The sequence below is a fragment of the Sporothrix schenckii genome, assembly GCF_000961545.1.
Source record: "Sporothrix schenckii 1099-18 chromosome Unknown Cont47, whole genome shotgun sequence".
In the NCBI taxonomy this organism is placed as follows: domain Eukaryota; kingdom Fungi; phylum Ascomycota; class Sordariomycetes; order Ophiostomatales; family Ophiostomataceae; genus Sporothrix; species Sporothrix schenckii.
The window spans coordinates 1,208,714-1,222,904 of NW_015971148.1; the positions used below are offsets into that span (position 1 = coordinate 1,208,714).

Here is a 14,191-nt window from a genome sequence, read left to right on the forward strand (position 1 = left end):
AATCGTCACCAACTGCCCGAGAAAGAGCCTGCCTCTCGAATCACTGTCTCACCATTAAGGCACCGGCATTTCAGACAAGAGGCGGCTTTGAATGAGGATCGCAACTGCCTTATCATGTCATCACTCGCCTTTGCGCCGTAGTACTAAATTCCTTGGTATTACGCCGTCGACGCGACCGGGCCACAAGCAGCAGCTGGTAGCCTGCAGCTTGCTCGGCCCCGGGAGAGCTTCAGGGACAAGTATCGCCGATGGCGACTGCTTCTGCTCTGGTACTGGCATGCATCTTGACCAGGTCACACGTTCCCCTTTTGGCCAACTGGCGGCACCCAATGTGCATCGTGCCTTCTTTCCGCCGCCGTCATCATGTCCCCGTACTCTGTAACTTGTGCTGCAGTCGCTTGCTTTTGCCCGTCTGCCAGGTCGTTCCTCCGTTTCACCCTCATGGCGCCGGTCGCATATGCCTATTGGCCACTACCACGGTCGATGGAAGAGACCAAAGGTTGGTTTTCCGCAAAACGAGCCGGCAGAAGTTTGGAAGAGTCGTATTAACGGGGGGAAAAGAGAAGCGAGAAGGAAAGACCACTTGCCCAGCCCATGCCGACGTGTCAGCCTGCGCCCCTGCTGTCCAATCCACTGGCCGCAAAACCTGCCCCACACCTCCTTCCCTTGGCCACCCCCCCCCTGCGCGCTCACGTTCCCAACCAAAGAAAGAAGGCAGGCCAGCAAAAAGCAGGAGCAAAATGAGACCTGAAAGAACAGAGGAAGAGACAAAACCTACTTAGCTTGGGTCTCAGGCGGTTGCAGCACTGAACGCCAGCAGTAGAGCTGGGCTGTAGCGGGTGTGCGGATGTTCTGGCCCTGCACACCCTGCGCGGCAACCTACGGACAGAGACGGGGTACCTAAACTGGTCCTATTTTTACCTGTCCATTGAAGGTATCTTACCACCACCAAGGCCGCTCCTTCCCTATCCAACGCCCGACACGTCCATTCCGTGCCCTGTACGTCGTTCCTTCCCTCTCTGCCCAATTCTCCTTTCCCATTTTCTCTCTTTTGTACACTCTTTCCCTCCTTTCACTCCGAATCTCTTACCCCCTCTTTTCCTTCTCTTTTCATCTTTTCTGACTTTTCCTTTTTCACTTTTCACCTCCGCAACCCAGCATCACGACATTTTACGCCTGCACGCATTTTGCTCTGTCACTTCCCCTCGCCTGCTCCTCGAACACGCACTCTACCAGCTCGTTTCGACTCACAGACTGAAGATTACTGTACTCGACGCCTAGCGGTTTTATACGTCACGCCAGGAACACGAAGAAAAGGAACGACCAGAACGCGGACCGTGTCCACCGAAATTTCTCACCGCGCTGCCACTGTCCGTCCTCCTACGCGAAGCCCTGCTTGGCTCGATATACGCAGACCGACTCAAGATTCACATAACCGTGTACGTGGACATCAATCACTCGTCGCTTTTTGTTCGAGTTCTTCGAACGCCAGAAACCTCGACGCGTCCAGACCCGCTATAAGCGTAAGTGCCCTCAGCCTTCTTTTTATGTCACCGAATCTCCATCATTTTCTCCCCTAGATGGCCATTACCCTTTCCGCGGCCGGCTATGCTGCGTTATTTCTTGAAGGTCTTTCGTTTTTCATACTGTCTCTCTTTCACAAAACGAGACTTCTCATTCCCCTTACACACTTGTCCCCTTGCTTTGCCTCGTTTGCCTTCCAGCACATCGAATTAACACGGACTTAATGGACAGCCCTTGGATATCCCACATATCCGGCTTCATCAGCAGCCCCTTTGGACCAACTCCAGTCCCCGACCTTCTTTGACGGAACGGCCGCGATGGCTCTGCCTCCGCGTGCCGACATGTCAGATATGTCAGACCCCATCCAGATTTTTCAGGACAATTTTTTCAACCCGGCTACACCTATGATCAGCCACGCTCCCATGCCATCGGTCTCAAAACCACCGCAACGTCGCATTATGCAGAGCGGCTCATTCCAAAACGGCAACGGGAACACCCCTTTGGGCAACAGTACCGGAAACATCGTCATCAACCCTCCAATGCAGTCCATTATGAGACAATCGCCCTCAAAAATGGGCACTCCTTTGATGTCCACATCGCCCCTGAGCCCTCTCAAGGCCTCCCAGCGCAGCAACCTGAACGCCGTCTCCTTCAACCCGCCCGTGGATCACACAAAGCCCACAGACTCTTTGCAAAAGAAGCAGCCTTTGATGTCTCGCTTCCAGACCGTAGCCCAGAAGCCGGCAACGACAGACGCGAACTCGCTCGTTCCCACAGGCCCGGTCATGGGCTCCTTCGCAATGGGCAAGGAGAACAACTATCCGATCATCTTCCCGGCTCCACCTGGACTCAACCTGTCGATCGAGAACTACTACCAAAAGACCCCCGGCAAGCGCTTGCTTGAGCCAGCACCGATCAAAGACGGACGGCCTCAGAAGAGGGCGCGCCTGGACGAGGAACCGATCCCTCCGCACGATGCGTTCCCGCCCATTATTGACGACGGACTGAAACCTGGCCACAGCTATGCTACGCTCATTGGCATGGCTATTCTTCGTTCCGCCGGCCGGAAACTGACATTGTCACAAATTTACAAATGGATCTCAGACACCTACTCGTTTTACAATCCCCAGGACGCCGGCTGGCAAAACAGCATCCGCCACAACCTGAGCTTGAACAAGGCTTTTGTCAAGCAGGAGCGCCCCAAGGACGACCCGGGCAAGGGCAACTACTGGGCCATCGAGTCCGGCATGGAGCACCTGTTCATGAAGGACAAGACCGTCCGCAAGCCGATGGGCGACAGCCTGCAGGTCATGTCAACCACTGTCATGGAGCCCTCGCTCCCGCAAATGCCTTCTAGCTTCCAGGAGCCTGCTCTCCCGCCACAACTACCGCCCATGCCCATGAGTATGGTCGAGCCGTCGTCTACAGCACCAATGGCCAACACGCACTCCACCAGACAGCCTGAACTGTCTTCGGATGCTACCATCATTGCTTCTGACACTGCCGCGCCGGAGGAACAGCAACTGCCATCAGCCGAGGAGAAGAACACACCGATCAGCACGGCGGATGCAGTGGACATGTCGGCACTCGAATCGTCTCAGTACTCGCCCATCCCTGCTACTGCTCTGCACTCGTCGCCTCCCATCTCCCGGCACATTGAAGCCCACAGCGGAACACCGCCGCCTGTGCCAAGAGCCCTTTTGGCTTCGTCGGCACAGCGGTCGCGGAAGAGGAAGTCTGTTTCGATGGATGATAGTGGTTACATCTCCTCTCTAGAGTCCTCTGCCCTCCGCTCCAACCAGAACGCTCGCCAGCTCCACGAGAGCGGCGACCGGTCAAGAATTAAGCGTGGCCGCGCTGAAGAAGAGATTGCTCGTCTGCGTGCCTCGTCGTACGACAGCCCGACAAAGAACCGGTCTCGTAACGGTTATAACCCTGGCTCTTCCTCGCCTCTTCGTCACGGCCACCGCAACGACAGTGCTTCAAGTCGTATGCCTCCGCCACCACTCACACCTGCTGTGAAGCTCAAGGCGCCAATGAGACCACCTCCATCGGTGTCACCGGGCACCAACCTTCGCATGCACCGCGACAAGGTGCAGAACATGCTGGCATCGCCGCTGCGGAAAATGGCCTCAGCATCCGATGATGTTCCAGTATGGGGCAGCCCATCGGGTTTCGATGAGTCGCTGTACAACTTTACAGACGAGTCAGAATTCACCTTGGACACAAACAACCTGGGCAATACCTTTGAAATTTTCCAGGACGATGCTCTTCCTCACCTCTTCCCTTCTGTGCACAACGGGTCACCAATCAAGGCCAAGGCACCGTCCAGCAAGCGGTCGCGTTTGGACCGGTCCTATTCTGTCAGTGCACTGTCTGATGTTACCAACGCCGCTGCAAGACGCAACATTACATCGGCACCTTTCCTCAAGGTGCCAAACCAGTCGCCTGGTGGCCTGTCGGTTGACACACCCAGCAAGTTCTTTGATGGACTGGGCTCGTCTCCCAGCAAGTTCTTTGAATTGCAATCACCAAGCAAGTTACCACGGAATGGGTCCGGCACTGCTGCCCACTCCCTGGCGGCTGACAATGGCCTTGGCGACGAGAACTCATGGCCTGCTCTGGACGACATCTGTGCCCCAGAGTTCCTCCAAGAGTCGGATGACTTCGCTGGTTTGGACATCCTGCAAGGCTTTGAGAAAATCGGCGCCAACATCCAACCACAGCAACTCGTCTCTGCTCCGCTACAGCCTCGCCTGATGCCGTACCCTCAGCATCAACAACAGCAGCAGGCACCCAGCCGCAGTGGCAAGGGTGCACAGAAGCCCACCTTCGGACGCAGCTTTACTTCAACATTTTAAGAAGTAATGACGTTTCCACTCACGTTTTCTTTGCTATCGATACTATTTTCACGTTCCCTTACACCTATGATTTTTCCTACCCTTTCCTTTATCTCTTGGCAATGATTTATGATGTCTCCGAAGAATATAGCGGTTAGCAGCAATCACGTTACGGCTTCAGGGGTGTTTGGTCTGCGTTTTACTCATACTTTCTACCCTACGTTCATTTGCTATGGTTGTCCCCTTTCCGCTTGTCTTATCTGCAGTATTTTACGCATTTTTTGTTTTTCTTATTCTAGGAGGATGAAGCGCCTCGCGTTGTTTCATTTTTGCACTTGCGAGTTTCCTTTGCCTTATGAGCGTTTACCTGGAAGCCTGGCTTATATTCCCTTACTCTTGTTATTTGCCTGCTTTTGTTTATCTCTTTGTTATGGACAACGGTGTTGGGAGAGTCCCTCGACGTTCTTTTGGGGATGACCCGGGAAATGGCTTGCCGTTTTATTTTTTGCACTTTTATTGACGTTGGGCCTCTTTGCTATTTTAGGAGTTGAACTAGGACAACCAGGGCAGGGATTACAAGATTCGGAAGAACACATCTTGGGGACCACGGGCGTCAAACCGATGCAGATATATGAACGAGCACAACCAACGCTGGCGCCAGCGGTTTTATGGTTTGATTATCAATGAGTTTTTTAATTTTGTTATCACACTGAATGACATACTTGCATGGTGCAGACGGTTTCTTGTTACGTTGTGATATTCGTATTGATCTGTGTAGAGTGAGTATCGGATTGATTCTCTTTACAGAGTGTTGCTCAATGTGTCATGCACATGGTCGCCTTTGCTCCCCGGCAAGAGGTGAGCATCAGTCAATACATAGGGGACATACATAAACACGGAGACAATATGGCCGAGAGAATAAAGATTGCGACTGCAGGCCCAACCTGCCTGGACAGTCTGCTTGTCATAAAGAAGTGCCGTATGGTGATAAAAAAGTACCATGAGACCAAAGAACCAAAGATGCCAATGAAGAAACGCCGACGCCCACCCGGATCGCAAACGCCTGAAAACAAGGTATCTCTATAATATGGGAAGTGCACAGCGCCGTAGGAAAAAACGATGAGAGGGCACGGAGGGCGAGACGTGCTCTTATATACCTGCGAGCTCGCCGCAAGAGCAGAATAGAGGAGAAGTAAGGTGAAAGAGTCCAAGCACAGACAGCCCAAACTGAAGGCATCTATTAGTATATGCCCATCCGTGCTGCCCAGCCGGCCTCTTTCTGGTTGACATTGATCTGGTACGGAAATGGGTTCGACTCGGAGGTGGTGATGGGTGGGATGTGGTCCTTGTTGGCGTTGACGGAGGTGACGATTTTCATGACGGCGGCTAGAAGCGTGGACTCCATGGCCTGGCGGACCTTGGCCCGTTCTGGGCTTGTTAGATGCGACGAACAATTGTGCCGTGATTCAAAGAGGCAAAAAAGGCAAACGGACGCGACTTGACTCACCACTTTCTGTGCGCGGCTCGGCCACGGTGACTTTGACTGTCCAGCTTTCCCAGCACACCTCCTCCTCGCCGCGCATAACATACCACGCCTTGCGGCGGCGCTTCTCGAAGAACTGCACCGAGATCTGGCCGCGGCCGCCCCGGCTGTTGCCGCCGCCGTGGCTGCCGTCGTTGATGCTGGCCGACTTCTCCTCCTCGAGCTGGCGCACGAGCATCTGCGTCCGCTGGTCGATCAGGGTCTCGAGTTCGTTGTCGTCAATGTAGGGCAGCGTCAGGTCGAGGACGTTGCGGGTGCGGGGCATGACGGAGGGGAAGAAGCGGTGGAAGAAGATGGTATGGAGGATGCCTGGAGGCGTTAGAGAGGTGGGATCTCGAGATACAAAGAAAGGACCAACAAATAAACAGCATAGCAGACGGGGTCCTACCCCGGACAACATCTTGGACAGACGACGGATCGACAAAGGCCTCAACGTTGAAGTCAATCGTGCGATGCTCCATGGCGGGAGGAGGACTAAGGACGGGGACAATTGGGGATGCGCTCTCATCTGTCGGCTGCCGGCGAAAGTCACATGTAATTGGTGTTGGAAATAAAACAGAATTGGCAGAGTTTGGTCGAAGAGCTGGGAAGGAACTCTGGACTGAATATCGCAGGAAATCACCGCACGGGGAATTGATGTGGTAATCGATTTTGCGGCAGGAGTGAGGGGTTGAACGCTGATACTGGCTGAGCCGACCGCCTTCCGTTTCCAGCGGCAAATCTGGAGAATGGGGCCAGGTAAGGCCGGTCGGTTTGGGGGGGAAGGAGCAGCCCGCGCGATAGCTGACTATTGACTGGCATGTTGGATACGTAAACGCTGGACGGGAGTCTAGCTCGCTAAGTAGGAAGGAGCATTGGAGAGGGGAATGGCCACTACGCGCGCCATATGACCGCACTGCTTGCCGTATTGAACAGACAAAGAGCAAAGCCGCCACCAAGCGGCGGCAGGTGCAAACCAGCACAGGACGAAATGGGGAAGCTGCGACTGCCTGCGCCCGGTATGGGGTCAAGCCGGATTCGACTTTCTGTGACTGCCAACTCCTTCTCTGCTGTCCACGCTAGACTTTTAGCGCGTGTATTTTGGGGGAAGCAGGTTATGATGGCACCTGCTGGCACCTGCTGACATTGGGACTAGATGCCGCGTGCGTGCCGAGGCAAAGCTGAAGCTCACACGCGGCGCAAACTAATCTATAGGGCACACGTCTTTCTCCGCAGCACTGTAATTATTGCGGTGGCTGGAAACCTGGGCGCGACTGGGGAAGGCACGAGCACACGATTCGGCATTTTGCAACGTGCACCTACATAGAACCTGCCGCGTCCACTGTGAATAATGTGGAGTAGCACGTCGGGTACTACTGAGCTTGCATCTCACCTGCTGTGAGATCATTGCGACCAGCAGCACTTTCTTCTTCCTGCTGCCACTGAACAGCTCACTTCTCACCCGCCATCCCGACAGTCACCTTTCTCGCGCTCCATCCTCGACCTGCGCATCGACTGCGCGCCCATCACACCCAATATGTTTGCAGCCACGCGGCAATGGTTCCGCCGCCATCGCACGCCCATCGCCATCGGCGTCGGCGTCGTAGGCGCCGGTTACGTGGCCACGCAGTATGTGCTGTCGAAGCTCAACGACGCGCGTGAGCGAATGAGTAGCGACCGGATTGCCAAGGAGAAGTGTGTTCCGTCTCGAGTAATCCGTTTTGTAATGCATTGAGAGGGGCCTTGGGGCACTGGTACTGACAACTGCTTTTCTCTTCACTAGTCTTCGGCGCCGTTTCGAGCAGAACCAAGAGGACTGCACATTCACCGTCCTCGCCCTCCTCCCAACCGTCACCACAAACATCCTCGAGTCCATGAACACCGAGGCCATCACATACCAGATCCAGCACATGAAGACAGGGGCCGCAGCTGCAGGCGCTCCGGCACGCAGTCCGCCCAGCATCGCCGATACGCTGGTGACTGAGGACGAGAGCCGCAGCATGATCAGCATGCAGAGCGAGAGCGGCATACACGCGAGCCAAGTTGCGCTGCCAACCCAGGCGCCGACTAGCAACCCGACGACGACGACGACAACAACAGCTCCATCAGCTGGAGAAGCAGCTCAAGAGTTGCCGGCCAAGCAGCGCAAGACCAAGCGCCAGCTCTGGGACGAGCTGACGATTAGCTGTGAGTTTTGAGTTTTGGTGTTTCTTCTTCCACAATCCCCTGGCCGTGACTACCAGCTAACTCCTCGCCCTACGCAGCCATCACCCGTGCATACACCCTCCTCTACACAACCAGCCTCCTTGTCATGCTGACCCGCATCCAACTCAACCTGCTCGGCCGCCGCAGTTACCTTTCCAGCGTCGTTTCCCTCGCCACAGGCAGCGCCCAGGCCACCATCAGCCTTGAAAACAATGACGACGACAACCTCCTGCAACAGCAGCATGCACTTGGCAACAGCACCGACTTTGAGGTTAACCGCAAGTACCTCGCCTTCAGCTGGTGGCTGCTCAACCGCAGCTGGGCGGACCTGGCCCAGCGCGTCGAGACTGCCGTCCGCGCCAGCTTTGGTCACCTGAGCCCGCGAGACTTGGTGTCTCTCGACAACTTTGCCGATTACACGCGCGCGGTGCGCCAGGCCGTTGAGCGGGGCCCGCTTGAGAGCGCCATTCCCTCGCGCTGGCTCTCCCTGGTTCTGCCGCCACCCGGCCTCGAAGACTACGTACTGCGCGAGTCGGGCATCCTGGCCGACAGCGCCGCCGCCACCTTTGAGCATATTGACCGGTCCGAGGCTGAGGCGGCTGCGGAGGCGGACCCGTCCACATCGGACGCCGCGGCGCCGACCAGATCCCAGACTATCCCATCCCCCGATTCCCCCTCACAGGTGGCCGCCCTGCGCCGCATGCTTGATGAGACCGCCGATGTCGTCGAGTCACCGACGTTCTCGCATGTCTTGACCGAGATCTTGGATGCCGGCTTCGCCACGCTCCTCGAGCGCAAGGTTGCCCCAGTCGCTTTCGACTTGCCCCCGTCCGTCGGCGAGGGCAGTATCGAGCTCAACCGCCTGCGCAATGAAAAGGTCGTGCAGTTGCCCAAGATCTTGTCCGTGCTGACGCGCCAGGCCCACGTCATTGGCAGCGGCATGCCCAACGAGTACCTGCACGAGATGGAGGCAGTGCGTGACCTCGAGGCCTTTGCCGCCGTTGTCTACTCGAGCAACTGGGAGAGCGAGATCCACGAGGAAGGGCTGTTGGCCGCGGCCGAAGAGGTGCGGCAGCAAGCCGCCGAGGCTGTGGCTTCGGGCACGTCTGAGGAGAAGTCGGTCCTGACCGGCCAGGCGCAAGTGGATGAGTCGCTCGTTATGGTGGACCCTTCGCAGAGCACACTGGAGAGTGCATGGGAGCGTGCCTTGGACCAGTCGTGAGAACCGAGCGAGCGTCGCATCTGGACAGCATTCATACTTGGTACACTTTCTTGCATATCGTTTCGACATTTTCTTTTTACATCCAGGCAGGCGTACCGCGGGAAGACGTAAGTTGAAAACACATAAAAAAGGGACAAAGGAAGCCACATGTGGATGGATGGATGCATGTTCAAATGAAATGGTCCTTGTCCTTCCTATAATTTTTGAACTTGCATAATGAACAATAAAAACCCAGCCATAGATACCAAGTTAGTTGCATTGCACCTTGCCCTTTGCACACGCTCGCATTCTTCCGGTTCTCCTACCCGCCGGCCCCTGTCTACAATAGCCCCCGCACAAACTGGTCCAGCCCCAACTCAAACAGCTCGTTCTTGACTCCTTCTCCGCCAGCATGCTCGACCGGCGCCAGCGGGTTCTTCACCACGTACTCCACCCAGAGGTTGATGTAGATCTGGTGAAGCACGTTGCGCATGCTGAGCACGCCGCAGTCTGTCAGCATCACAAACCGCAGATTCGCCGGCGTCTCGTAGTAGTGCAGCTTGTACTGCCCCGTCCTGAAACTGATAAAGGCATCGTCGTCCCCACCCAGCTTGCGCACCATGTTGCGCAGCGAGAACACTGTGCCGAAAATCAGCTTGGCATCATCCTTGGACGTGGCCGGGGACACCTGCTGTGGACGGCCGTTGACGCCGAGAGGCAGGAGCGCATCCAGCCAGTGCTTGGTGTAGATGCATTCGGCTGGCGCTTCCAGTTAGTGGGACGCGGGGACACACGAATTTCGAGTTGGGGGCAAAGGGCTACGTAACAGAGACATACTGTGCCGATCAAAAATAAAAAACGAGTAGACCGCCATGGCGACGGCCGCTCCCCCCGCCTGCCCCCTATAGAGCGAGTGCCGTGGGTTTTGTTTGGTTTCTCCAAGGACAAAAAGGGGGGGCGGTCAGAGAAGAGCAACGCCGTCGACAGTGGGTGATGATGTTCTAACGCGAGACCTGTCTGTCGCGTATGAACAGCTCCCAGGCCGTTATGTGTTCGCCGTTGGTTGCCGTGAGGTTGGCAATTCGTCAGGGTTATGGTGAGGATGAGCCGACACGGACCTACGATGGATGTGGATGTGTTCCCAACTTGGTATAACGACCAAGCACGCTAGGTCAAAACCCTCTTACATACATAATATTCTTGTATCCGTATATTGACATCAGAAATCTGCACCTTCAGGATGGGCAGGCCAGATATCAATCCAAAATGAAATGAATTTGATCCTTTGAACGTTAATTAAAGGTCACTTTTTAATATCCCCAAGACTATTCCATGAAAAATTCCGATGATTGGCCGTCCTATGGCTCTTGAAAAATTGTATAGAATGAGCTGCAAGTTCGCCGCTTAACCAGTCCTAGTTCTCGAAGCCCCACTGTCGCTTGACTCGTCAACTCTAATTTAGCACCGAAACGTGCTCTTTCCCCAAAGAAAAAACAGCCTTAAACAACAGACTCGGCGACAGTCCACCAAAGACGTCGTTAACGAACAAAAGGGCGATGTTTATTCGTAAATTCAACTAATTCTTCGTGACTCTCCATCGTATACCCGACTTTTATTGTCTAGCACTCGTGTCTTTAAAGGCATTCTACGGCCACCATTCACAGCAGTGCAGCCTTGCCGTCGCTTGTTTTACAGGGCTGCCTGAGTGTCCTCGAGGGAAGGCGCAAACGGCAGGTTGGACCACACCAAATGTCCCGACAGATCGAAAACCAAAGGTCCAACCCAGCCGCTCTCACTCGCGCGCGCATGCCCTGGTAAGGCTGGGCGCATATTTGGCTTTCCCTCTCCTCCCCTCCGGCGCCCCTGCCTCGTCCGGTCTACTCCTTATTTTATTTTATTTTTAATCGTGCCTGACAGCTCCTTCCGCACCCCACCACTTTTGCCCGTTCTTGCCTTCAGCTTTGTGGCCCCCGCCTACCCCTTTTCTCTCCGTTGTTCGACTATCGCACCGGATTGTCGCAACATAACATAAGAAGAGACACAGAGACAGCAATGCAGCAACCGCCGACCACGCCTCCGGCCAACGCGTCGACCGCCCACGGCGACATCACGACGAGTGGGTCACGGGCATCTACTGGCGACGCACCGTCCTCTGCCCACAGCAACGACCCCGCGTCTACATCGAGCCCCGTCACCTCCAAGCCGTCATCACCAGCCTTCCCCTTTGGCCAGCTTCCCACCAGCCCTGGTTTCCTGTAAGTACATCTTTTACTGCTTGGTATGCCGTTCAATGGAACGACCGTTCCCGCAGCCAGCGGATCTGAAAATAGGAGATAAACCAAGCTTCGTAAGGTCCAAAACAGACGCAGAGCGAGGGCACGGCCAACGGGCTTTCCCGCTTTCTGCGGGGCCGCGTGGCAGTGCAACAAGGTGCCTCTCGACGTCCCTGTCTTAACAAGGAGGAGTAGCCGGTTTCCACCTTTGTTCTTCTCTTCATCCATGTCTTTACCGCTTTATTTCATTATTTGTTGCCCCTGGAACCGACTGCTGGTCTGTGGCTCCTCCTCGCTGCATGCATTAACCGTGACTGACGTGGTCGCTGGCCTGCATTTGGCCGTCTCTGGGTATCCTTCTAGATCGGCTCCCACCTTGCAGTCATACCCAAGCCCTTTGAGACAGCACCGTCGAACGCCTTCTCAACATCGAGAAGTTAAGGTGAGATTTCCTGTCCCCCCACGCAGAACACTCCCGTCATGGGGTCAATACCCCTGCTCACAAGATAGGAAACGCTCAATGCCGTCTCCGAGTTTGCCGATGACGACGAAGATGGCTCCTCCCATCACAAAATCAACCAGTACACTATCAACTTTATGATTGGACGTGGCTCCTATGGCTCTGTGCACGTCGCAACCGACCAATATGGCAAGGAATTTGTAAGTTGTAAGGCGAAAACGAGAGAGAGAGCATTTTCATCCATGTTAACAGGACTAAGGCGGTCAAGGAGTTTTCAAAAGCACGGCTTCGGAAACGGGCCCGCTCCAACCTCATGAAGCAAGGCCCATTCCGTGCTGGGCGGTTTCCTGGCTTAGGCGGCCCGGTTGGTCCTCGCGGCCCATCATCAAGGCTCGAGGGTGAGGCACAGGCAGAGGCCAAAGATGCTCTCTATCTCATCCGTGAGGAGATCGCCATCATGAAAAAGTTAAACCACCCAAATCTGGTCGAGCTGATCGAAGTGCTCGACGACCCCGAGCAAGACTCTCTCTATATGGTACTGGAGATGTGCAAAAAGGGCGTCATCATGGACGTTGGCCTTGGCAAAACAGCCAAACCGTACGATGCGGAAGCTTGCCGGTGCTGGTTCCGTGATTTAATCTTGGGCATTGAATACTGTATGTTTTTTTTTTGGCAAGCAAAGAACTTGTCATTCAGCAATGCTAACCAATGCCCGCCGTGCTCGGCGTGACGCTAGTGCATGCACAAAATATCATTCACAGAGACATCAAGCCAGACAACCTACTCATCACCGACGATGATGTGCTGAAGATTGGCGATTTTGGTGTCTCGGAGATGTTTGAAAAGGCCGACGGCATGCGCACAAGCAAAACAGCCGGATCCCCTGCCTTCTTCCCACCCGAGCTTTGCGTCTCCAATCACGGCGGCGTGGAAGGCCCACCTTGCGACATCTGGTCAATGGGCGTCACTCTGTACTGCCTCCGCTACGGCAAGATACCGTTTGAACAGGAAACCATGGTCGATATTTACGAGGCCATCAACACAGCTGAAGTGAAATTGCCGGAAGATGAAGACGAACAGTTTGTTGACCTCATGGGCAAGATCCTCGAGAAGGACCCTTCCAAAAGGATAACTATGGCTCAGCTAAGAGTACGTTTGCTTTCCATTTCCCCCTTCAGATATAATTATACCCGAATAACCTAACATGCTCGCGAAAAAGGAACACCCTTGGGTTACCCTGAACGGTGATGACCCTCTCCTGAGCACCGAGGAGAACTGTGCCAACCCGATTGAGCCACCTAATGCTCTGGAGCTCAACCACGCGTTTACGCAGAATATGGGGAATCTACTATGTGTCGTACGTATATCTTATGATAACCAAGTTTTGACCGTATCGTTTCTAACTCGCAGCAAAATAGCTGAAAGCCATCCGCAAATTCAAAGGCCTGCTTCGTTCGAGGAACCGGGACCCTAACTTGGCCGTGCCCCCACTCGCCAGCGATGTTGCGGAACTCGGTTCACATGTTTCGTCGATCCGCGTCTCATCCGACCAAGAACGGATGACCGAAGACGAGGTGGCCCGCCTCGTAGAAGAACGAAGAAACAACATTCGGAAAGCAAGTCTCCAGACCAGTCGGCTCCTTGGTACTACGGCTGTCGAGGGACAAAGGGGCGGTTCAACAAGTGCTAGAGACGACACTGACGGTAGAGAGAATGGTACAGGCATTGGTGTCGACCAGCCAACGCTGCTTCTTGGCATCGGAACGGGTGGTGGTGACGAGTTTGGGCCCGACAGGCAGCACGACGAGCCCGAGGACGTCGTATCCGAGTCTCCGACGACGGCCGAATTCGACGTCTACGATCGTGCTTTCCAGTCAGAGGTGGCCCGTATCCAAAGCCAGGGTAGCAAGTCCAAAGTCTACCCCACCAAAGTTCTCGAGAGCATAACCAGAGGCGGCGGTGGCAGCGGAATGGCCGACATCGTGGCACGCCTCATGACGGAGAAACAACAATAATAGGGGCGTGCTTGTTGTAACGATATTCATCGTTTCCCATCTTTAAAATTGTTTTCTATTGAGCTAAGGATATCCGGAGGCAGGCCCTCCCCGGAAGTGGATCACTGGTTTCGATGCGCACTTAGGTGCCTTCGGAGCACGGATGTATAGG

General features: G+C 54.8%; 5 protein-coding genes across 5 annotated transcripts; 3 read left to right on the plus strand and 2 right to left on the minus strand.

The window, feature by feature from the left end:
• Positions 1-1,841: 1,841 nt before the first annotated feature.
• Positions 1,842-4,385, plus strand: SPSK_03068 (forkhead transcription factor HCM1; the record flags this gene model as incomplete). Its single annotated transcript, XM_016729911.1, has 1 exon — positions 1,842-4,385. The coding sequence occupies one exon, from the start codon at positions 1,842-1,844 to the stop codon at positions 4,383-4,385; it is 2,544 nt and encodes an 847-aa protein (XP_016584973.1).
• Positions 4,386-5,604: 1,219 nt separating this feature from the next.
• On the minus strand, positions 5,605-6,368 carry SPSK_03603 (uncharacterized protein; the record flags this gene model as incomplete). Its single annotated transcript, XM_016730440.1, has 3 exons — positions 5,605-5,792; positions 5,872-6,216; positions 6,296-6,368. 3 exons carry the CDS (start codon positions 6,366-6,368, stop codon positions 5,605-5,607), a joined length of 606 nt encoding a protein of 201 aa, XP_016584974.1.
• A 1,055-nt stretch (positions 6,369-7,423) lies between these two features.
• On the plus strand, positions 7,424-9,313 carry SPSK_03198 (peroxin-3; the record flags this gene model as incomplete). Its single annotated transcript, XM_016730039.1, has 3 exons — positions 7,424-7,581; positions 7,670-8,073; positions 8,151-9,313. The coding sequence occupies 3 exons, from the start codon at positions 7,424-7,426 to the stop codon at positions 9,311-9,313; spliced, it is 1,725 nt and encodes a 574-aa protein (XP_016584975.1).
• Positions 9,314-9,632: 319 nt separating this feature from the next.
• Positions 9,633-10,166, minus strand: SPSK_03665 (Sybindin-like family protein; the record flags this gene model as incomplete). The annotated part of the gene is made up of 2 exons (XM_016730500.1): positions 9,633-10,057; positions 10,130-10,166. 2 exons carry the CDS (start codon positions 10,164-10,166, stop codon positions 9,633-9,635), a joined length of 462 nt encoding a protein of 153 aa, XP_016584976.1.
• A 1,178-nt stretch (positions 10,167-11,344) lies between these two features.
• On the plus strand, positions 11,345-14,040 carry SPSK_03044 (calcium/calmodulin-dependent protein kinase kinase; the record flags this gene model as incomplete). Its single annotated transcript, XM_016729888.1, has 7 exons — positions 11,345-11,547; positions 11,929-12,007; positions 12,076-12,225; positions 12,285-12,681; positions 12,762-13,174; positions 13,245-13,382; positions 13,444-14,040. 7 exons carry the CDS (start codon positions 11,345-11,347, stop codon positions 14,038-14,040), a joined length of 1,977 nt encoding a protein of 658 aa, XP_016584977.1.
• Between the last annotated feature and the right edge of the window lie 151 nt (positions 14,041-14,191).